Source organism: Rhinopithecus bieti, unplaced genomic scaffold (genome assembly GCF_001698545.2).
Source record: "Rhinopithecus bieti isolate Rb0 unplaced genomic scaffold, ASM169854v2 scaffold_12478, whole genome shotgun sequence".
Classification (NCBI taxonomy): Eukaryota; Metazoa; Chordata; class Mammalia; order Primates; family Cercopithecidae; genus Rhinopithecus; species Rhinopithecus bieti.
Genome location: NW_016807367.1, coordinates 1,029,449 through 1,053,952, shown reverse-complemented (window position 1 = coordinate 1,053,952; position 24,504 = coordinate 1,029,449). Strand labels below are relative to the sequence as shown.

The 24,504-nt window shown below is 40.3% G+C and overlaps 1 protein-coding gene across 3 annotated transcripts in view; it reads right to left on the bottom strand.

The window, feature by feature from the left end:
* The window catches only part of ZNF827 (zinc finger protein 827), a 158,271-nt gene that overhangs the window by 8,961 nt on the left and 124,806 nt on the right, over positions 1-24,504 (bottom strand). For all 3 annotated transcript variants that reach the window (XM_017881503.1, XM_017881505.1, XM_017881504.1), the window contains 3 exons: positions 12,986-13,123; positions 9,357-9,528; positions 8,075-8,241 (listed from right to left, as the gene is read on the bottom strand). In XM_017881503.1, coding sequence (XP_017736992.1) covers positions 8,075-8,241; positions 9,357-9,528; positions 12,986-13,123 — 477 coding nt within the window. The remainder of the gene's footprint in view (positions 1-8,074; positions 8,242-9,356; positions 9,529-12,985; positions 13,124-24,504) is intronic.

Below are 24,504 nucleotides of genomic sequence, written 5' to 3'. Positions count from 1 at the left end.
TGACTAGACTTTGCAAGACGGAGTATCAGAGGGGAAGGGCAGCACAAAAAACAACTCCAGAGACACAGAGAGGGTCCCCCTTGAGTATTCAGCAAAGTATGGATCAGAGCATGGGGATGAAGAAACTACCCATAGTTGGAGGGGGAAAAGCCACCTAAAAGACTTAGAGAATAGTGCCTGGCACTCAGAGAGGGCTAGAAATAATGCCTGTTTCTACTAGTCAGATTGGAAAAACATGTAATTTACAGGGCATTAGGTGGAAAACTAAGAAAGGTCTCTTAGTAGTGGGTTAAACCTAGATAAATCACTGCCTAGTGATCTAGACCTGCCAAAGAATCATGAAAGCAAGACCCCAAAGGAACGAGGTTTCCAGGTAGCTAGCTGCATCTTAAAACAAAGGTCAAGAATATGTAGAGGAATACAAAATATTAAGCACCCAGCATGGTAAAAACCACAATGTCTGCATCCAAAGGTGATCAGATGTGCAAAAAGATAAACACAATTCAAATTGAGAATTATCAACCAATCATAGGTGACCCAGAACAGACACAGTTGTTAGACTTTGCAGACAAGGACATTAAAACAGTGGTGACTGTATTTCATATGTTCAAGAAGTTAAGCAGAGACATGGGCGATATTACAAAGATCTAAATAAAATTTCTACTGATGAAAACTGCAGTGTCTGTTGCCAGCAGTAATCCCATTAGACATGGCAGAGGAAAAGATGAGTAAACCTGAAGATAATAGCTGCAGAAACTATCTGAAATGAAACAGAGAAAGGAATTCCCCCAAATGAAAAGAGCAACAGTGAACTGAGGGATGCCTTTGGGAAGCTTAAAATAAGTTTAATTGGAATCCCTGGTGGGGTGGGGAGGGCGGAGATTTGAAACGGCCAAAATTTTCCAAATTTGAGGAAAATTATAAACCCATAGATTCAAGAAGCTCAATGAACCTGAAGCATAAGAAATACGAAGAAACCTATACAAAGGAACATCATAAATTGCTCAAAACCAGTGCTAAAGAACAAAATCCTAAAAGTAGTCAGAGGAAAAAAGATATGTGCAAAGGAACAAAAACAAGGACGACAGTGGATTTCTCACTGGAAACTATGCAAGTAAGAAGACTGTAAAGCAACATCTCTAAAGTACTGAAAGATACACTGCCAACCTAAAATCTTATACCCAGTAAAAATATATTTCAAAAATGAAGGCAAGAAACAAAAGCTCACATTAAAACAAATGAAGGAATTCATCACCAGCAGACCTGAATTACAAGAAATGTTCAAAGCCCAGGCAGAAGAAAATGAAATCAGATATAAAACTGATCTACACAAACGAATGAAGAGGCTGGAAATAATAAACACATGGATAAATTCATAATTTTAAAATTATTGAAATATCTTTAAAAGATAAAAGTAACATTGTTTAAACAAAAATAAGTGTTTTATAGGGTTTATAAAACATTTTTTAAGTAAACATGACAATAGCATAAAGGCTAGGAGGAGAGAAATGGAAGTCTACTAGTGTGAGGTTCTTCTACAACATATGAAGTGGTTTAATCAATTAACTGAAGTTCTACTGTGATAAATTAAGATGTACTTTTTTTTGGAGACAGGGTCTCACTCTGTTGCTCAAGCAACGTACAGTAAAGTGATCTCAGCTCACTGCAACTTCCACCTCCCGGGTTCAAGCAGTTCTCCTGCCTCAGCCTCCCAAGTAGCTGGGATTACAGGTGTGCGCCATCATGCCTGGCTAGTTCTTGTATTTTCAGAAGAGACAGGGTTTCACCATGTTGGCCAGGCTGGTCTTGAACGCCTGACCTCAAATGATCTGCCCACTTTGGCCTCCCAAAGTACTGGGATTACAAGCATGAGCCACCGCACCCGGCCTAAAGATGTACATTATAAACCCAAGTAACTGGAGTGCTAGACTTTGTTCCTGGTTCAAGAGACTTGAGAATGTTAAGATGTCGATTATCCACAAAATGATTTACAGATTCAACGTGACCCCATAGTTGTAGGTTAAGGGAGAAAATATAAGGAAACTATTCTTCAGTTCCCTTCAAATCAGTTAATTAAGCAATCTAGTGACTGTAAATGTTAGAACCTAACTTCCTTTATTAGGAGATTAAAAAATAAGTCCAGCCTGGCCAACATGGTGAAACCCCATCTCTACTAAAAATACAAAAAAATTAGCCAAGTGTGGTGGCATGGGCCTGTAATCCCAGCTACCTGGGAGGCTGAGGCAGGAGAATCACTTGAACCCGTGCAGGCAGAGGTTACGGTGAGTGGAGATGGCACCATTGTACTCCAGCCTGGGTGACAGAGCAAAACTCTGTCTAAAAAAAAAAAAAAAAATATATATATATATATATATATATGTATATATATATATACACACACACACACACACATATCTATGTGTATATATATACACACACACATATATATACACACACACTTCTAGAGTGTAAAATTATTGGTGTCATGTTTACTTTTATTCTATTTTCAAAATCTTCTAGAGTGACCATATTTTTTAAAGTTTTTAAAAAGAGAAAGGAAGAAATATGTATCCATTTACAATGTTTTCAAATCCTGTTCCTGTCAGAACTGCACTTAGGGTCCAGGGCAGATAACTCTTACTTCATTTCACAATTTTAAAAATCTTGCTCCTATTAGAACTGCAAGTATGTGACCTCAGTCACTGATCATGAGGAACAATGGCATATGACTTTAGACTACAGACTCCTCTCTTGGTACAAGAAAGCTGTGTGAAAACTAGTACCATTATTGCCAGTTGCTTATCTTATATATTTAGCCAGCTTAGTTACATTTTCTAGATAGAACATTTTCAGTGGAGACCCTGAACCCCTGATATTACAACTCCATCTTCTAATATTGGCCTGTTGCAAGTGATTCTTTTAAATTCGTTTTTAGAATTAAAACATATTAATTTCAACTACCATCTCTAAACATAGATTCAAGTACCCTTAGGCTTAAGGCACAGGCAGAAATACCTAAATTAATAAATTTATAAAGATACAATGTGCTGTGCCAGCCACTCTGTGATGCAGCCCAGCCTGCTCAATGTGTAATCCCTAGTCCAAACAGCCTCCCGTTTCTGTCCTCATCTTGTTTTGCTATGTCTGTGGAAAGAGTCATGGTGCCCTTGCCAGCCAAGTCCAAGGCTAACTGTGACCCAAGTGATCATTTACCTTCTTCAGCATCACAAAGATCTTGGTGAAGGACACCTGTGCACAGGTGATGCAACTTCACACACTAGGACAACTAGCTGAAGAGAACTTAAAACACAAAACAAAACCCCTAAATATTGCACAATTTAAAACATCACAAATTAGGAAATTGAAACCGTAAAAAAAATTACCAATCATCTTGCTGCCTCAATACAGGCACTGTTACATTTTAGAGCACTTCTTTTCATTCTTAAAAAAGTAAGCACTTCTACTTTTAAGTTGTTTCCATTAAGGTTAAGAATAAAGACTGTAGATCCAGGCTGGGTGCAGGGGCTCATGCCTGTAATCCCAGCACTTTGGGAGGCTGAGGCAGGTGAATTGCCTGAGGCCAGGAGTTTGAGACCAGCCTGGCCAAATGGCAAAACCCCATCTCTACTAAAAATACCAAAAAACAAGCTGGGTGTGGTGGCCCCTGCCTGTGATCCCAGCTACTCAGGATGCTGAGACACAAAAATTGCTTGAATGTGAGAGGTGGAGGTTGAAGTGAGCCAAGGTCACGCCACTTTACTCCAGCCTCGGCAACAGAGTGAGACCCTGGCTCAAAATAAGTAAATAAATAATAAAAATAAAAAATAGATCAGAATATGTGAGTTTGAATCTCGCCTCTACCACTTAGTAGCTGTATTATTTTGAACAAGATACTTAACTTTGTGCCTCAATTATCTCATCTATAAAATGGGGATAATATCAGCACTTGCCTCATATGGTTGTCATGATAATTAAATAGGTTTTTATATGTAAATCACTAAGAACAATGTCTGGATCATGGTAAGCATTATAGAAAATATTATTATTCTATTATAAAACACACATAACAAAATGTAATAATAATGATAACTAATACTTTGTATTTTCCCATGCTATTTTAGATATTTGTACATAGTCGGCTCTCAAAAAATTCATGAAAATGTTTGTATTGTTTTACATGATTGTATTATATCCATGGAAGGGATCAGTCTACTTAAATATTTCCTTAAAATGAAACTTAAAGTTAAAATTAATATTTCACTGATTGAATATTTTCCCACGAATAAATTCCCAGAGATGGGATTACTGGGTCACAGGGCATTACATTTTAAGCCTCTTGGTATATACAGCTTAATTAGCTTCCAAGAAGTTTCACCACTCTGCAGGGCAACAGCAATGTGAGTACCAGCATCATCCCAGCAACAGTGAGTATTAATACCAAATGTTCTCCTAACTTAACAGGTGGAATATAAGCCTCGAGTTTTAGCTGGACTGCCAGTGAGGTTGTATGTGTTTCCTTATGTAAGTGGTTAGCTTTTATTCCCTTCATTGTGAATTGACTGTTCATGTCCTCATATCCTTTGCTAATTCTTCAATTAGAGGCCTAAAGGTTTTCTTAACAGTTTATAGGAATATTCCATGTGGTAAATATATTAACCTTTTGTCATTTTGTAAACATACTTTTCAGACCCAGGTTTTGGTTTTGCTTCTCTTTTTCTGTTATTTTTTGCAAACTGAGGAAATTTTTATGTGTCAAATCTCTTGATTGTTTTCATTTGTGCTTTATTTTATCACTTAAGCTTTTACAAATCCTTCTCGCTCTGTAAGCTTGATAAATATTCTATTTTCTTCAGGCTTTTCTAGGGCTGACTTGTTAATAGGGATCCTGTAAGTTATCTGGAATTTATTTTGGTGTCAATGTGAGGTGAGGTATTGATGGCTGTATTTTCCAAATAGCCATTTAGATTCCTCAATGCCATTTATTGCAACATTTAGAAATTGCAGCAAAATTTGCATTGAAGAAGTCACAAGCACCAGAGGGGATATTTTCCCCTTGTTGATATTCTCTGCAGGGACAGGACAACAGATGGTGGGAGAAAGGTGAGGAGGGGTCACTATGCGGAAACGCCTAATGAGAGGACAGTTCCTTAGGTACCCCCTTAACATCCCACTCACAGGCATGCCTGGAGTAGCAGAAACCCATTAGAAAATGTGAGAAAGCATGGGTTCTATAGGAGACTAAACAAAATGTGTGCTGTTGATTAGAGCTCATCCTGGAGATCACAACTTCACTTAAGTAACAAGATAGCGTGGCAGATTTTCTAAGGTACTGAAATAATAGGTGACTTTTCCTAAGACAGGAAAATCAAATTAGAGAACAAGGCTCATAGAATTAGAGAATCTTAGGCCTAAGGGCATCTCCTGCACATCTGAAAATATAGGGAACAGATGGAGGCCCAGATAAGTTAACTGAGGTCCTACATTCACAGTACTACTGATGGTACTATAGGGTCTAGGACCTGGATCTAGAATTCAGTGTGTGCTTTCCTCCATGCCAAGTAACTGCCACACAGATTACAGAAATAAGTCACTAGGACTCTAACGTTCAAGCAACGGCCGTGTCTGAGTAGTTTTCTTACTTAGCATGCACAAATGTGCATAGATGAGCTTGCACACAAATATATTCATTCACTGAAGGAACACTGATTCCCCACTTGTACTGTAGGGCCTGTTCCAGGTGCTGAGATACAGCAGTGAGTTAGACAAGCTCCCTGTTCTCGGGAATACATACTGCTATATATGTCATATAACATATATATTGCTTTTTATGTTATATAGCGTATATATTGCTTCATATCATAACTTTGTAATAATCCAACTTAGTAATTTACAAATTTAGATTGATCTATTTTGGGTCAAACCCAAACACCTCAAAACTATATTAAAAATAGGAAACCCTTGCTGTAAGACCATTAGCTTATAACAGGGATCAGCAAACTACAGTCCTTGGGCTCAAATGAGCCTCCTGTTTTTAGAAATAAAGTTTTATTGGAACATGACCACGCCCGCTCATTTGCATATTCTCTAGGACTACTTTCAAGTTTCAACAGCCGAGTTGAGTACTAGTGACAGAAACTGTATGACCTGAAAGCCTAAAATATTTACTATTTGCCCCTTTGAAAAAAGCTTGCAGGGCCCTGGTTTATAAACTAGGTTTTAATCTTATTCTTAGAGCAGCAGCAGCATTAAAGGCTCCTACTGAATTAAAAAAGAAACTTCTTTAATGCACTTCACTCTTGGGTTACTGTACTAACAAACAAGATATTCTTTCCTGCTAGACAATGAGCCCTGAGCCCTGCTACATCAGAGAGAACAAGATCTTTGCTTCATTCCCTGTGGTAATTACGAGGTATGTGTTTGCACTGGTTAGTTGTGAAGTTTCCACTCATGACAATTAAGCGATGACAAGTCCAGCTTCTTCCTAGTCATTTGGTTTCTATGGTTTCTGTATGGTGGTATGGGCGTAGAGGGGGCTTTGGAGTAGGATGGGAGGGAGGAAGGTTTTCAGCTGGGTTCAGGTATACTTTGGGGTAAAGAGGGTTAGAATGAAGGTTAACAGAAAGGAGAAAAAAAAGATTATCTGAAAAGCCAGTGGTAATGGAAAAGAGTTTGGCCTTTTCCTCCATTAGCCACTCCAGAAATGCTGAATTTAATTTGTCTTCAACATGGGTTTCCCAGCTCACCTGCTGCCCACAGGCTAATGTGGTTACAGTCAGACAACTGACTGTAAAAATGGCACCTTCTCACTCAGCATAACAGCTCTCTGCAGACCTCCAAGTCATAGCTGCTCAATTTACTGACAAAAACAAGCTTTTATTACTGTTGGCACCACTGAGCCAAAGTGGCCAGAGAAGCATAGAGAGATCCTTCTCTGCCGTGTACATCGTCAGCACAACTGTCAGGGAAATTCCCCTTCCCGAATCCTTCAAGTGCTGATGAAGTGAGGGGCTGATCCAACACCCAGGGCTGGCAATCAGCAACATCAGCTCTTAATTTGTAAGCCCTGCAAATGCAGGGGAGCTCCTCCTCATTCTCACTTAATGACTCCTTGCTGGTATCATTTGTAACCATCACTTGTGAGCGTATAATTGCATGGTGAAGTCAGAATGTTAACATCAATAAATGGACGAAGTTAAGCAGAATGGCAAGAAGCTTAAATAACAGGCGAGCACTGGTGAAGCCTTGGCCATGGCCTAGACAGTGATGGGTTTGTTTCAGGAGAATCTGGTTTTCTTTGGCTGTGAACACACATGCCATGCGTCATTAAGGAGAGCGTCAGGGGTGCAGTTTCACTGAAGAGGAACGGAGCCTACAGAAGTAGGTGTGCAGTGCCCTGGCACGGGAAAACAGAAAGGTTCAAAGCTCTGCCAAATGTTTCTAGGGGCTGTCAGAACAGCAATGATACAGAGAGCAAGCTCTGAAATGAAAACTGTTCTGGGCTGAGTTTCAGTAGTCACTGAAACTAGTGACTGCAGCAACCCCTAGTTGCTGACCTTGGATGGAATACCCCACCTCCGTTAAGCCTGTTTCTTCACCTGTACTGTACAGTGTGATAACAGTAGTATTCACTTAGAGGGTTGCTATGGGCTTAAATGAGAGCCAGTGTCCAAAGGCGTAAGACTGGGGCATTGCAAGACTGTCACATATGGTGATGAAGAAGAGGATCAGGATGCGCAACAAGCAAAGAGCTCAGCACCTCTCAACCACATCTGAACTTGGGAGTCTTTCAGAGCAGTGAGGCACAAGGCCTGCCAGGAAACAGTATTACGACTACAGGGAAATGTGGCTCTCATGCCTTGGGAAAGTCCTTCCTTCCATGGAAGGAAAGGGCAATGTCTCAGGGTGGTGGGGATGCTTCGGCCAGGTGGCAGCTGCTCTGGGGTGCAGGGGATGGAGGAGGATGGAGGAGGCAGCTGCTCTGGGGTGCAGGGGATGGAGGAGGATGGAGGAGGCAGCTGCTCTGGGGTGCAGGGGATGGAGGAGGAGTGTGAGAAGGACAGACAGGAATGGTCACCTGTGTGCTTGGTGCCAATGTGAGTCTTTATCTCTGCTTCCTCCATGGTGACGAAGTCGCAAGCAGTGCAGCAGATTGAAAACATCCACTGCTCCTTGTCCACGTGGAGTGACATGTGGCTGACAAACTGGACATTGAGCTCTGTCTCAAATCCACACACGTGACAACTACATGAAAGGGTAAAAGAAAAGAGGGGGAGAGAAAAGGGTGACACATACTTCTAAATGTGGGCTGTCCATTTATACACAGTACACTCAAGAAAACTGGAAGTTGAAACACATTTGTCTTTCCACCAAAAGATTTTGCATTAGAAAATTCTTCTGCTTTCTGGGATGCCTCTAAAGTAGTCACTGTGCCAAACAGACTAAGGCCCAGCATCATGTAACAATCACATATGTGTTATAACAATGCTAAATAATCATAAAGTTAATTTAAAACCATGGATTCCAGATGCTGCACATCACCTAACTGATTTCCTTTGGGCAAAGAGATGCAGGGTAGCGTTGCCAAGGTATTTAGTGGTGCTGGTACACTGATAAACTCGGAGAGCACCTCACAGCCCAGGAGCCTCTCTCTGGCTCTGGAAACCTTCCCTAGTAGCAATGAAACCACATCCAGTTTGTTGTATGGCACTCCAAGCAAGAGGCTACTCTATCTGGGACAACTTCTGATAGAAGCCACCCATCCCTAGAGCCATTCCTGCAAAAGGAAGTTTCCAGCAATCAGTATGGCATATCTCTAGGGCAAGATTTGACAGACAGCCAGAAACTTGGGGGTTTTATGGCAATCCAACCAATATTGATTCATGATTGAATACAGAAATGAAACATAAAATCCAGGTACTAAAGGGTGATACAGCCAAGGGGAAATATGTCATGCCTCTGGGCTATTTCTCTGGGGTTCTCAGATTTACATTTTCTCAGCTTTTTTTTTTTTTTAAACAATTCTTAGGGAGCAGCAACACACTCAGTTACAAAGGTTGGAGCTTCTGAGCTGAACAGACCTAAAAATTCATCGTCCCCAGGGCCCAGTCTGGATCTCCACCCCAGAGAGCCACCTCTAAGACCATTTCTCTTTCAATTAATACTACCAGGGGCACCCAAGCCAAGAGAGGAGTCTGTGCAACTGCAGGGCTCAATCTAAGCAAAGAAATTACTCAAATGAAGGCCAGGCTATGACTGAGAAAAGGAGCCTCGTGATGTATGCCCACAGCAGACAGGTAGGAAGTGTTGAAGCCAAGAATCTGAGAAAGGCAGACTAGCATGTTCCATCTGCAACTCACCTGTAGTAATAAGGATGTTTCTTCCCATCACTGCCTTCAGACGTGACAGCGCTGACAATGTCCTCGGTGTCTGTACTCACCAGCTTCACGGAATGGACGGTCAAGTGCTGGTTCAGATTTGCACGGCACTTAGCAGCATAGGGGCACAAGTGGCATTTGTATTTTCTTTCCTCTGCGGGAGAAGGAACAGGAAAAAGCCCAAATCGTTTTCAAAAAAGGAAGTCCCAACACCTTGCAAGAATCACTTAAAGGTATAAAGGAAAGAATGGTTCAAGTCACATCTCAGATGGCAACAATGGTAATACCTTGGAATTGTAAGTATCTAAAAGTTTTTACCCAGCAGGTCACTCCTGTATTAGTACTTTTAAATATCTCTGGCTGGGCACCGTGGCTCACACCTGTAATTCTAGCACTTTGGGAGGCGGAGGCAGAAAGATCCCTAACAATAGGAGCTCGAGACCAGCCTGGGCATCACAGCGAGACTCCGTCTCTACAAAAATTTTTTTAAAAATTAGCCAGGCGTGGTGGCACATGCCTGTAGTCCCAGCTACTTTGGAGGAGGAGGTGGGAGGATTGTTTGAGCCCAGGAGGTCAAGGTTACAGTGAACCATGATCATATCACTGCACTCTTGCCTGGGTGACAGAGGTAAACCTTGTCTCAAACAAAACAAAACAAAAAAAAAGAAAAAAAAAAAAAAAAGTCCCAGGGCAACTAGAATAGATAACCTGCCTTTTTTTTTTTTTTTTCCTGGACACCCACAGCCCCTTTTCCTGATAAGGTAAGCCCCATACAGGCCAAAATAGTATTTTGTGAGTGAACAAGTGTGTGTGTGTGTGTGTGTGTGTGTGTGCACCCCATGTTTCAGCAGTGGGTGGGTGCTGAGCGGGGGATGGGGAATGAAACACAGCATTTGCAGGACTGCAGTGTAAAAGAGGCCTCATCATTTTCCCTAAGCTCCTGGCTTGGGTCAGCCAAGAAATAAGAAAAAAAAAAAACTAATGAAATTAAGGGGAAAAAATGCTGTGTGAAATAATTTAATTGGAAATTTCATTTTACATAAATAAAATAAAGAATTTCAATTAATTTCTTAATGGAAACCCTCTCATAAAACTGACAAATGTTTCAGTATCATTTCCAGAGTGGCATTCTGAATTCGTTTGATTAATCAAGCAAATTAAAGTAAAAGGAGCAGGCTTTGCTTTCATCATACAGATAAAGGTAATAGCAGAAGATGAAGGAAAGAACAACTCCAGTGTTCTATCCTTGATGCTTACTTGGTATTACTGAGCCCGGCTTAAAGAAAATACCTGTCTTCTTTAGTTCACAGAGAAGAACATGGAAAAAAAGTTATTCTCTACAAAATATGAGACCATTATTATTATGGGTGGTCTCCAACATCTTGAAGGGCTGGCATCTGGGCTCCGCAGGGTCAGGGGAGGAGCCCCACCATCCAGATAAAATGTGTCCTTTCTTTAGAAGTTTTGAGTTTGTATGCATAAGTGAGGTTGGTAAGTTTTGTTATTAAGGTTATGCATCCTCCATAAAGTGAAACTGTGGAGCTTTTTAAATCTTTTCTATCATTTGGAAAGGTTTAACAATGTCGGAATTTCCTCTTCGCAAAAGGTTAGAAGGAACTCACCAGGGAAAATTTCTGAACCTGATGCCTTTATTAATGATATGTCCTTCATAATTTTTCCAAATTTCCCTTTGGGAACTGATTGCTTCAAGTCCCCCCCCCCCAACTTTGGGTCAATTTTAGTCATTCTGTTTAAATGATCTACGTTATCTAAGTGTTCAGCTTTTTTTCTTAGAGCTTCATTATTCTCCAGTAATTCTTTAACATCTTCCACACTGATGATTAGGCTTCCTTTTTCATTCCTAACTTTGAGTATTTTTGCTTCATTTTCTTAATCAGACTTAAAAGGATTTACCTATTTTATGGCCATCTTCTTTCCAGACTTTGTTGTTTTATCAATTCCTTAAGATGACTGTTAAGTTCCTCTACTTTTGTCTTTCTCTAATTAAAATGTTTACGTCTATAAATTTCCTCTGACTAGAGCTCTTGCTGTTTGCTCCAGGTTTACGTATGAAGTGTTCTCTGTTTCATTCCTTTTAGACGTCTGTTATTGAATTTTTATTTTCTCCCTTTTTCTTTGGTCCAATTAGGCAGGACGTTTTATTGACCCTTACTTATTTAAAATTTCATTTAAGTATGCTCAGAGAATGTGACCTTATAAAACTCCACTTTTTTGAACATGTTGAAGTATTCTTTGTGGCTAAGTATATAACTAAATTTTGTCTTCAGTGGAATTTAAGATTAAAATATTAAAATATAAAAGAAAAGACACCAGTCTGGGCAGCATGGTGAAACTCTATTTCTACAAAAAACTTTTTGTTTTTTTTTTGAGACTTCTTGTCACTCAGGCTGGAGTGCAGTGGTGTGATCTTGGCTCACCGCAACTTCCACCTCCTGGGTTCAAGCGATTCTCCTGCCTCAGCTCCTGAGTAGCTGGGATTACAAGTGCACGCCACCACACCTGGCTAATTTTTGTATTTTTAGTAGAGATGGGGTTTCACCACTTTGGCCAGGCTGGTCTCAAACTCCTGGTCTCAAACTCCTGACCTCAGGTGATCCACCCGCCTTGGCCTCCTAAAGTGTTGGGATTATAGGTGTGAACCACCGTGCCCAACAACAAAAACCTTTTTAAAAAAAATTAGCCAGGCATAGTGGCTGCGTGCACCTGTAGTCCCAGCTACTCAGAAAGCTGAGATGCAAGGATCACTTGAACCCAGGAGGCAGAGGTTGCAGTGAGCTGGGATGGAGCCGCTGCACTCCAGCCTGGGTGTCAGAGCAAGACCCTGTCTTGGGAGGAAAAAAAAGACAAAATTAATCTTGTCCTATTAATACTTCCTTGCTTTTTAAATTTTGTGTGATGTACGAAACCTTTATTTTGAACTTTTCTTTATCATTTTGTTTTTGTGTTCCCTGTAAAGAAGATACATCTGGATTACTTAAAACCTGATTTCAATGTAAAATGGAAATGTTTGATTTTATTAATTCTATCTTGCTTTATGTTTACTACTGATTTTACCTTATGTCTTTTGTCTTCAATTATTTTGCTGGGTGGATTAAGTTACTATTTATTCCTCCTTGTTAACTTGGTTGCCTTCCCTTTCCCAACTCTCAGAACCAATCATATTTCTCCACAATTACATGTAAATAAAGGCAGAAGCTGTTTCTCCACCAAGGTGCCTTTTCCCCGGCTGCTCTGACCCATCACAATAAGATAAAACCAGTAAGATGGAGTGTGTCCCCCTGTCCTGCACTCTCAGGATGAGCTCAATATTTTTTTTTTTACAGAGTTTAGGAATTTTGCTGGAATAAACCTAAATTGTGTATATTTTCTCATCAGTCCTACTTGGAATTCAAGGAACCCTTTCAATATAAATAAAAAAGGCTTTCCAAGGTCTTCTTTAAACATGCCAGGCAAAATGGCTTGAAAATGTCAGGATAAACACATTCCCAGCACTTCCTGTAATGCCTCTCTTAGAGAAACTCAGCTTCTGGAGAGTAAAGAAGTTGGTGACGGAGCATGGAGGGCTGACAGCCCAGGCCCCACTCACTCACCTGTGTGCAGCGACAGGTGTCGGGATAAGGTCTGCTGTCGGCCAAACACTTTCCCACACACGTCACAGGGAAAAAGTTGGTCATTGAATTTCCAGGATGGTAATCCATTCCCTGCCTCTAGGACTATCTTTTCTGTTTCTGGGTCAAAAGAACAAAGCATCATGAGAAATAAGGCAACAAGAATACATTTTCTGTTAGTCAACATTCAGGATTTCAGCAGAGCCTTCTCTCTGAAGAACGTGGCTAGTAACTGCAAATGAGTCTCCGGAACTAGTTTTCATGCTCATTTCCTGTCTCTAAGAAGGCCATTCTTGAAAGCTGTGGTGGCAAGTGGATTCCGACCCCCGTCAAATCTTCAGTATTTTCTCTCTTTCATCACTGAAGACCAGCCAACTAACCCTCTAGTCAGTTGATAGCACTGTGCCCCGTATACAGCAGATACTCAATAAATACTTGTTGAATGAGTTGCCTGACTTGCATGTTAAAATTCCAGAAATGTAGGCTCTTGCCACAAGACAGTAAATAAAGGATTGTAGGCTGGGCTTGGTCACTCACACCTGTAATCCCAGCATTTTGGGAGGCTGAGGCGAGTAGATCACTTGAGCTGCGAAGTTCAAGACCAGACTGGCCAACATGGTGAAACCTTGTTTCTACTAAAAATACAAAGATTAGCTGGGCATCGTGGCGGGTGCCTGTAATCCCAGCTGCTTCAGAGGCTGAGGCATGAGAATCGCTTGAACCTGGGAGGCGGAGGTTGCAGTGAGCTGAGATCACACCACTGCACTCCAGCCTGGGTGACAGAGTGAGACGCTGTCTCAAAAAAAAAAAAAATTGTAAATCTCAGATTCTGATGTGAAAACAAATGGTGCTATCCCTTGAAAGGAAATATACTTTCATTCTCTTTAAGAAGAAAGCTTTGCTCGTCGTTCCAGTTTGTGCAAAATCCTTAATGAGGAATTTGTGCTAAGTAGACTCAGTGATGACTACCGCACACTGTGCCACAGAAAATTCCCTAACGCAAGAATGAACCAGAATTTCCCCAAAGGTCTCACATTTGGGAAAACAGTGAGTGCCACAAGTTGTCCACCCATAATTCATAGCCATGAACGAAATAAATGGACTTTAATACATTCTCTAATTATGTTAAAGAGTTTTTATTTTCTCATTCTTATCCCTAGGATTACCTTTAATCTAATTCATGTTTCTTCTTGTGGAACTGTACCAGATTATACAAACATTCCTTCTATGATAATGTCATAAAATAGGTGACAGAGAACACCAGGAAGAGGGGACACTTCTAAAAGGACACTTGAATGGGCCACTGATAGGCCTTTCACCTCACTTTGAAGACCAAGACAAATGATACACTAAGTTAATATCTTGTCTTTTACCTCAGTAAATCATTGTAAATCTCCTTAAAGCACAGTACTGCATTATAGAACTGGACACCATGTGGTGATAATTGAGTGGTGGTAAGAACTTCTCATAATCTAAGCAGATGAAAATGCTCACAACACGAGTCAGAGATAACATCAGAACAAAGAACTTTATTTCACACAATTTGGTTAAAACTGCTTCCCAATACAGGCTTCCACCTGTATGTGGATAAATCAACGGGATCAATTTTCATTTGAATGATTTGCCAGATAGGGTAATCTCAGGGAAGAAGAAACAAATATGAATGTATGTCTGGAAAGGGGAGGAGGGGAAATGATGGTGAAGCTGCAATAATGTTCGCTGTGAGGCACCTGCCAGCAATCCCAACACTGATAAAGCACATGAATTGATTTATCTGTGTTTGTTAAAACACAGCACTTGGGGCCTTAGGGAGAAGAGTTGCTCTTATTAAAGTAGAAATGTGTGACTAAAAACCTCTCAAGGGGAAGAGAATTTTAAAAAGGGAGTTGAACTTCTGAGAACAAGAACTACTCTTAGACGGCTGTCCTTGAGTCCAAGCAGTGGGCATTTCAGCTGTGCAGTGAATTTCAGTATATCAGTAGCTCCTTTTCAGTGTATAATAAAAACAGTGCTTCCAAGAACAATAATGGTAATAATTATAAGGAGAGGTCAAGAGGATGCAGGGTCTCTTAATACATTCATAACAAGAATGAATGAATTGGGTCAAATACCAAACAAGTAGATGCAATTAAAAATAGATAAGCATCTTAATAAATCCGTCAAGTATCAGTCATGTACTCAAGAAGTTGAAGCATCATGAACTGTCTGATTCCTTCCACTGGTCTTAGAAAATGATGAAAGCACAAATCTCATCATGTCTTGTTCTGCATGCCAACGGCTCCTCAAGGCCAAACTTCTGGCTTCTGAGTCCTTCATGGCCTGGCTCTGGCCACCTCCCACCACCCAAATGCTTGGCAAAGTAGATTGCTTGACTTTTCAGGAACAAACAATTCCCTTTTAAGTGTCATTGCTTTTGAATCAACTGTTCCTCCACCAACAGCTACTCCTCACAACTACTTCTGTACAATAAACTCAGACTCAATTTGAAGCCCCATCTCAGATTTCATCTCCTTGGTGAAGCCCTGCCCAATTCCCAAGGAAGAGTTAGTCATTTCCCCTGCTCTGTCCCAGGGCACTTTTATGAATATTTCCATTGTACCACTTTACCTGTTATATCACTTGTTTACATATCTTCTATAAGCCATATATATATATGCATATAAAGCACCCAGTATAGTCCATCGTGAAGCACCCAGTATAGTCCATCGTGAAGCAGTGCTCAGTCAACACGTCCCCTGGCCTCCCTCCCCTGGGGGATGGGTTCTGCATTATTTATTTGTGTATCCTCAGCATTAGCACAATGTCTGCTACATAAGAGGTGCTTAGTATATATTTGTTGAGTAAATGAATGACTGAATAAAAGGGTCCAAGTGAGGCAGAGAATAGACATTATTCTTATTTTATAGTGGAAAAGATTAATAATTTAGTAGCATTCATTAAGGCCTATGGCCAATTCAGAATGAAAAATCAGGCTACCTGCCTTTTGAATTACTGTTTTAACTCAATTTACTAACTGCTTTCATGATTCTATTAGTGGAAATGTTTGCAGTCCTGAGCCATACTCCCAAAGGCTCTAAATTCTTACCTCTTCCCAATAGCATCAAGCCACAAGATGATTCCCTTTATGATGAACTCTGGCAGTTGCTATTTGTCAGTTAACCCAACAGTCATTGTCAACTTTCCTTATCCCCTGACTTCTCCAGCCATGGAAGCAGCTGGGGTAGCCATGTGCCAAAGTTCTGAGAAGGCTTTTGCGTTTCTGTTAAAATGAAGGATATGACTGGTATTGCCCCCTTCTCTTTTCCAGCCTTGATCACAGAAGAAATAGTTAGGACTCTGGCAGCCATTTTGTGAATATGAGGCATGAAGACAAAAGCCAACTGCCAAGGATGGAGAAAGGGAAAGATGGGAAAAGTATAGGTCCTTGATATGGTTTGGTTCTGTGTCCCTGCCCAAATCTCATGTCAAATTGTAATTCCCAGTATTGGAGGTGGGGCCTGGTGGGAGGTGATTCGATCATTGGGGGTGGAGTTCTCATGAATGGTTTAGCATGGTCTCTCTGGTGCTGTTCTCATGATAGTGAGTGAGTTCTCACAAGATCTGGTTGTTTAAAAGTGTGCAGCACCTTCCCCTTCTCTATTCCTACTGCTCTGGCCATGTAACATGTGCCTGCTTCCTCTTCACCTTCCACTATGACCGGAAGCTTCCTGAGGCCTCCCCAGAAGCCAAGCACATGCTAGCATCATGCTTCCTGTACAGCCTATGGAACTGTGAGCCAATTCAACCCCTTTCTTTATAAATTACCCAGTCTCAGGTATTTCTTGATAGCACTGCAAGAACTGACTAATACAGTCCTCTGTGACATTTCTCAGTAGCTGAATGAACACCAGCAACCACCCACTTCTGGACTTCTTGTTTTGTGAGGGAAATAAGTCCCTGTTTGTTTCAGCCACCGTTGGTTGGGTTTTCTGTTACTTGTAACATCCTTAACTGAAGGCCCTCCCTATGGTTCCTCTTGGTCTTAGGACTTTGAACATTAGGTTCCACCTTTTGACAGGCTTTAATTCCCAAAATCCCCCATCCTGTGAAGAACTCTCCACATTCATTATCAACAGCAACAAGTGTACAGCCAGCTGAACACATTTCCATCTTAATTATCTTCTTCTGTTGGGAAATAAAAACCTGAAAAGCTTCTTTTAGATTACTCAGGAATTTCCTTTAAAAAAACTTTTATGAAGCATAATATATGTAACAGAAAAGTGCGCATATCAATAACTGCTTTTAAGTTAGTTCCAAAGTCACAAAACAGTTTGGAATATGGGTACTATTTTTAAATTTTTGCTACTCTTCATCTTGATTCCCATATCCCTTAGCATTTGTTTCATTATTTTAAGTAGCTTGAATGTATATTTAAGATTCTCTTCATTTCTTTCAGAAATACTTGTCTAATGGTAACCTCTTTTTTTGTATGGAGTCTCATAGGATTTTGTCTCTTATAAAGCATTTTATTTCTTTTCACACTCTTATGTTCTGATCCCTGGGATAACCATAAATTGCTTCCAGAAATTCCTGGCTACTCAGTATTATGTGATCAGATGTTTTTTCTCCACTTTTCCACCTATGATGTTTGCCTTGAATGTCATTTGGGCTTTTCCTCTTCCTTATATAGGTTTTTGTTTTAAATGAAGCAAACAGGTGTATAGGATTAAGCACTTTTGTCCTTATAGTACAGCTGGAAAAATAGGAACACAGTGTAAGGAGAACGATCCCATCTTAGCAATCCGAAAACAAGGCTTTCAGCTCTTCCTATTAGTGGTGAACTGAGGTCTGTCATCCATAATGATGAGGACTAGTTGGTCAAAATACAATACAGCAAACTATGCTTCTTATAACCTAGTTATTCAAAGGGACATGTCTCATTTCATGCATAGGTCCTGGGAAGAGGAAACCCATCCAGCATGTCTCCAAAAATTTTCCTTAATTAAACCCATTTGGTAGAATTCAGGAGGGAATTCTATCAAAATCTGCTTCACAAAACATTATATCAAGTAGAGCACTCAGTTATCTTCAGATCCAATTCATTCATTTTCAGGAGGATAAAAATGAAGCATTATATTCCAGGACCTCTCCAACCCCAGAGTAACCCACAACTTGCACAAGGTTGGGCAACAGTTTCCACAGTAACTAAGTCTCTATCCTGCCCCAAATCTTAGTTCAAGGAGGAACCTGAACGATCATCTTGTTCAATGTTTTCTGTTTTATATATTAGGGAACTGAGGCCAAGAGAACCTAAGTAATTACCCCAGGTAACCTGGCTAGTGACTCTGGGAGAGCAGAGACAGACCCACGGTGTCATTCAAGCTCCTCCAAGCCATATGATATCAATGCCAAAGTCTACAAACAAACAAAGGAGGGATTTTTCTTCTCTTCCTGTTCTTTGGCTCTGAGTTTAATACTCTTGGTTACACGTGGACATGTGCAGATTTAGCAACAATCCACAGACACTAGCACTTTTCTCCATTTCTCTTCTTAAAAGTGTAAGCCTAGAATATTTCCAGGCACGGAGATGTTAGAAACTCTAATATGTCAAAACTTAGAATAAAGAAGGAACAAGAGGAAGATCAAATAAGGAAGTCCTAAAAGCCAGTCCTCTCTGAGGTAAAGATGGTATTACTGAAGAAAGTTCCCTTGAACCTTTCATTGCCATTGGGGAGCAGTTTTGGTAAAATTAAACAAACACACAAATAAGCAAAACCTCAAAAAACAACAGGGACAAAGGAAAGGACTTTAGTTTGCTTCCTTTCAATTTTAACATAATTTGACCCTATATTTGGTGTATTGTTTGGCTTTGTGGGCACATTTTACTGTGTGAAAAGATCCCTGCATTCTCTGACAAAACAGCCCTCTCGAAGAACCCTCTCTCAACCTGATTTTGGTAAAAGAAATGCTAAGACAGAAGGCTTTATTTGGCGACAGCTGTAAGCAAAAGATTGGCCAAAATATGACCTCAATGCGTAAATAACTGTTCAGATCAACTAAATCTCATTACTGAAGAAGAGGCTCTGGGGCCGCTTGGGTTTTCCATTGTGACATGTGGTATTTTGATCACTTCTTTCTTTCATGATCAAGGCTGGAATGTTTTGTTTTGAGGCATACCTCAAAGTGAAATTCTGAAATCCTCTGTAGTCTTGGATAGGTTAAAACCCTACCAGGTCATTTTCCAGGCAGAAAGCAGAGGGCATGGAACTTTCTGGTCAGACTCTAGCCCTACTGGCTCTGTCCTTTGGTTTCATGGGTTCTGCATGGCCTCTGCTTAAAACAAGCTATCACCTTCTGAGGGCTGCTTGTGAAGCTAAGAGTCAGCTATGGTTTATGACTCTTCGGGGGTTAATATCTTTGTTCCAGTGCTTGCAGCTCGTCTACATCCCTTTTTAATTTTTTCAGAGTCATTTCAATTTAGGGTTACTTGCCAACATCTACCGTTTTAGAATTTCCAGCTCAGAGGATCTATCTTGCCGTGTCACAGCTGTACTGGAACAACAGCCACAATGCAGATGGCTGGCACTGGTGACCTGTCCCATCATTTCATTTACTACTAGTGACCTTACACAAGATGCCAGAAGTGTTGCTCATGCCAGTCCTAACAGACTCACTAGGCTCCCCATGACCACCTCTCTGCAGGTCTTGGTGGAACCAGCTTCCCCTTTAAGTACCATTACACTCACCCAAAAACAGGCTTTTCTGTAGGTCAAGGTGTTGCCTCAATGAACTGCTAAGATAGAAGAATTGAGAAATAGTTTTTGTTGGCTGGGGGCAGTGGCTCAGGCCTGTAATACAAGCACTTTGGGAGGCCAAGGCGTGTGGATCACAAGGTCAGGAGTTCGAGACCAGCCTGGCCAACACTGTGAAAACCTGTCTCTACAAAAAATACAAAAATTAGCTGAGTGTGGTGGCATGTGCCTGTAGTCCCAGCTACTCGGGAGGTTGAGGCAGGAGAATCGCTTGAACCCAGAGGCAGAGATTGCAGTGAACTAAGACCACACCATTGCACTCCAGCCTGGGTGACAGAGTAAGGCTCTGTCTCAAAAAATAAAAGAAAAAAAAAAAAAGAAAAGAAAAAAGAAATAGTTTTTGTCAATCTGTGCTCAGTTAGAAACACTGGGTGGAGATTGTTAGACGTAAAAGAGTTAACAGCCTTGATCTTTGGGCTCATTTCAACCTTCAATGCTTAACAAACTTAGTAAAGTAGAATTTTGCATTACTACTTTCAGAGGGTCCATGCACAGGCCCTGGGAAGATGACACCCATCAAGCATGTCTCCAAAAATTTTTATTAATTAAACCCGTCTGATAGAATTTAGGTGACAGTTCTATCAAACTCTGACAGAGCATTAGATCAAGTAGAGGACTCTGATACTTCCAATCCAACTCCTTCATTTACAGGAGGACAAAAAAAGAAGCCTGTCACTCCAGGACTTCTCGGACCCCAGAGTACCCCACATCTTGCACAGGGTCAAGTAACAGTTTCCACAGCAATTAAATCTCTATCCTGCCCCAAACCCAAGATCAAGGAGGAATCTTAACAATCATTTTTTTTCAAAGTTGCTGTTTTGCATATAAGAAAAGTGAGGCCTAGAGAACCTGAGTAACTACCCCAGGTAATCTGCCTAGTGACTCTGGGAGAGCAGAGACAGACCCACAGTCTGCCTGCTCCTCGAAGCCATATGTAATCAATGCCAACTGCTTAGTAAACAGCTGCTTCTGAAAAATCGTCCCAGGAAAACTGGGTGACCTTTGTTTTTTTGCTTAGTGCTGGGTAACAGCTTAAAAAATACTTACTAATTGATTTGTATCGTACATAACTGTGTTTTCTATATCTGGTTCTTTATGCAGGACATTTTAAATCAATAGTAGAAAACTGGACCTTGATTCCTCGGGTAACAGAAATGGCTAGTACTAGGTGCCCCTAATTCCAGTGAGGCTGATCACATAGAACTTGAGCACCATAGGGACCTTCTCTAAGCCTCCAAATGTAGATAGTCACTGCCAGAATCTAGGACAATTGATGTCTGCCATTATAACAGTATTTCTTTTAAAAAAAAACTATATAACTGAATCCTTTACAAAATCCACGTATGAAAAGTTGGATATTGCTTCTATGTTTTCCCTGTACTTGTATTTCCAAGATTAGTGGGATCCTCTATAAAACCTTATTGAATAAATGACACAATTACATCACCAAGATCAGGACTATTGAACTGAACGGCAACCTAATTTTATATTACAACTTGGAAGCAAACCGACAATATTGATTCAGGAATCATGTCTAAAGGACCTGGTTATTATCTTACCCATTACACAGACCAGTGGATTCTTAATGATGATGGTAGGATTTAAGGTCTTAGCAAATGCCCTCAGAATGTCCCAATGTTCAGGCCATTTATAAATCTTTGTTAGAAAAATAATCAGGCCTGAAAATTATGTCTTTTTTGTTAGTTTGTTTGGCTTTGTGGCAGAAACTGATGTTTATTCACTCAACATCTAACAGAACTATGCGGGTTTTTGTTTTGTCTCCACGTGGCAATGTGCCCAGTTAAAAACATACTTTCCTTACCAGCTTCCATTGCTATTAAAGGCTGGTCATGGAACACAGTTCTGGACAATGAGATATAGGTGGTAGTTCCTATAAAGACTTTTGCCCTTCACTCTGCCTCCTCCTTCTTGGCTGTCTGGAGGTACCGCAGCTCTCTTTCAATCATGAAGATGAAGGCCATTAATAATGACGGAGGAGCAGAAAATTAAATGGTGGGTCCTTGACGTTTTCCTCAAATAACTGTACCAGTCTTACATTGCCTCTTTCTGAATTCTTTATTATGGGAGAAAACAAATCCATAATTGGTTAAGTCTCTGTGGTTAAGCTGAACATGATTCCAACAAATAAAGACTTAAAGTATATAGTTTCATCCAATTTTGGCAGTTTATCTCCATTATGCAAAACAATATTGGAGTTTGTTAAAAGTATATTAAGGAGACCATACGTAATTAAAACAATAGCTTATATTTATGGAGGACTGACCACTGCATTAGTCACTATATGGTGCATTTTACACATATGTTTAATATTTAACCTTATAGCAGCACTATGTATTAAGACACTATGATTACCACTCTTATTTTACAACAAAACAAAACAAAACAAGAGAACAAAAACAGTATCAAGCTCAGGGTGGCTAAACTCAAGGTCATCTAGCTGGTAAGTGATAGCCTTTCCCAAACCCAAATCTGTCTGACTACAAAGCCCATACTCTCAACCATTTATTACATTATACTACAAGACCAAAGAGGAAAATCTAATGGTTCTAATTTATTTCACCAGAGACAGATCTTCTGTCTGTTACAATCTCGATTTGTTCCGCTGTAAATTCACCAACCATAAAGAAGAAGCATCCGCGATCACATAAATCTAAAGAGAGCTTTATTGAGACAACCTAAATGCTTCCCCCAGGGCCTGCCTGGAGAGAGAATGGTGGAATTTGGAGGCTCTGCCTCATTTCTGTTACCCAAAGCCTCTTTGGCCTCTTCTTTACATCTTTACATCTAGTGAGTTGCTGCATATGAAAAATCTGAGCACCAATTATGTAAATTTTAATCATAAAACTTATTTCAGGTCAGCTTTCACTTGCTCCAGAATGAGACCCTTATAGTCTGTTCTTTCAACTTTTCCCAGTGAAGAAAAATAACAGGCATTCAAGTGCAGAGCTACCTAAAGACTGTATTAGGTGATAGCACATCTTTAAATCCAAAAGTTATCTTCTGTAATTTAGTATAAAGTATGGGCACATATAAGAACACCTTGAGGAAAAACATTATCATTGAGCAAATAGAAGAATTTCCTCTTTTCTCTTGTTTGTTGTTGAACTAGGTTTTCAATATATATTAATATTTACTGAGTAAGTGAGGAAAGGAATAAATGAAATGAAAAGAGCAGCCGGGCGCGGTGGCTCAAGCCTGTAATCCCAGCACTTTGGGAGGCCGAGACGGGCGGATCACGAGGTCAGGAGATCAAGACCATCCTGGCTAACCCGGTGAAACCCCGTCTCTACTAAAAATACAAAAAAAAAAACTAGCCGGGCGAGGTGGCGGGCGCCTGTAGTCCCAGCTACTCCGGAGGCTGAGGCAGGAGAATGGCGTGAACCCGGGAGGCGGAGCTTGCAGTGAGCTGAGATCCGGCCACTGCACTCCAGCCCGGGCGACAGAGCAAGATTCCGCCAAAAAAAAAAAAAAAAAAAAAAAAAAAAAAGAGCAGATCACTATAATTAAAAATTTAACAATTCTAAAATACTCTAATATTCTAGAAATACTCTGAGTTTAGAAAGTAAATCCAGACTTTCTAAAATACTAAACTTTTAATGTTAATTTACTCCTGAAATTTTGCAATGTGCTATGCATCATACCTACAGAGTTTTAGAATACTGAATATATTTCTTTTAAAATTCAAGTCACAGTCATTTCCAAATATTATTCAAGTAAGCCTCTAGGGATTCTGCAGTTCTCTTCACTAAGATTGGAATCCACTGGTATTCTCAATTATTCTAGTCTTCTTTTCTTATGGACAAGCCTTGATCATATCAACCATTCCCTTAAAGATTTCTAAATTTCTTTAAAGCCCTTATCAGCTCCCAGACACTGCAATATTCTTGTGTGACGACATCCAGTTTCAAATTTTCAGTCTTCCTCTTTCTCTGCTCCTAACCTATTGAATTTTGTATTAACAGAAAATATAACTATTCTACTTTGCCTTTCTCCTGACCTTGGGTTTCAGCACATTATAACATTTTTGTTAGTTGATGGCAGATTTAACATTTTAAAGCAACAGTGGTCACAAATATTTTTTCTCTTTGATCCAGAAATCCTACCTATTTGATGAGGCAGAGTTACATGTTTTTATATGATGGGAATTTCTGTTTGTTGGTTTATGTAATCATTTTTCCTCAGGTGGGGAATCACAGACATAGGACTGGGAAATACTTTGTGTCTTAGTTCATTTAGGCTGCTATAACAAACACTGAATGGCTTATAAACCACAGAAATGTTTTTCTCACAGTTCTGGAGGCTGAGAAGTCCAAGATCAAGGCACTGGCAGAATCAGTGTCTGGGGAGGTCCTGCTTCCTCACAGACAGCCATCTTCTCACTCTACCCTCAGATGGCAGAAGAGGCAAGGGGTCTTTTATAAGGGCCTCTTTTAGAGGGGCACTAATCCTAGTCATAAGGGCTCCACTCCCAAGACCTAAGCACTTCCCAAAGCCTCCACCTTCTAAATATCATCACTTTAGGGGTGAGGAATTTAACGTATGAATTGAAATGGGGGGACATAAACATTTAGACCACAGCACTTTGTTAGCTAGGAGAGGAGGAAAGGGATTATTAGCATTTTCCTATGAATGTATGTCATAATGACTGGCAGCACTGATAATTAGTTACCAGTAATAATAAGTAGCATA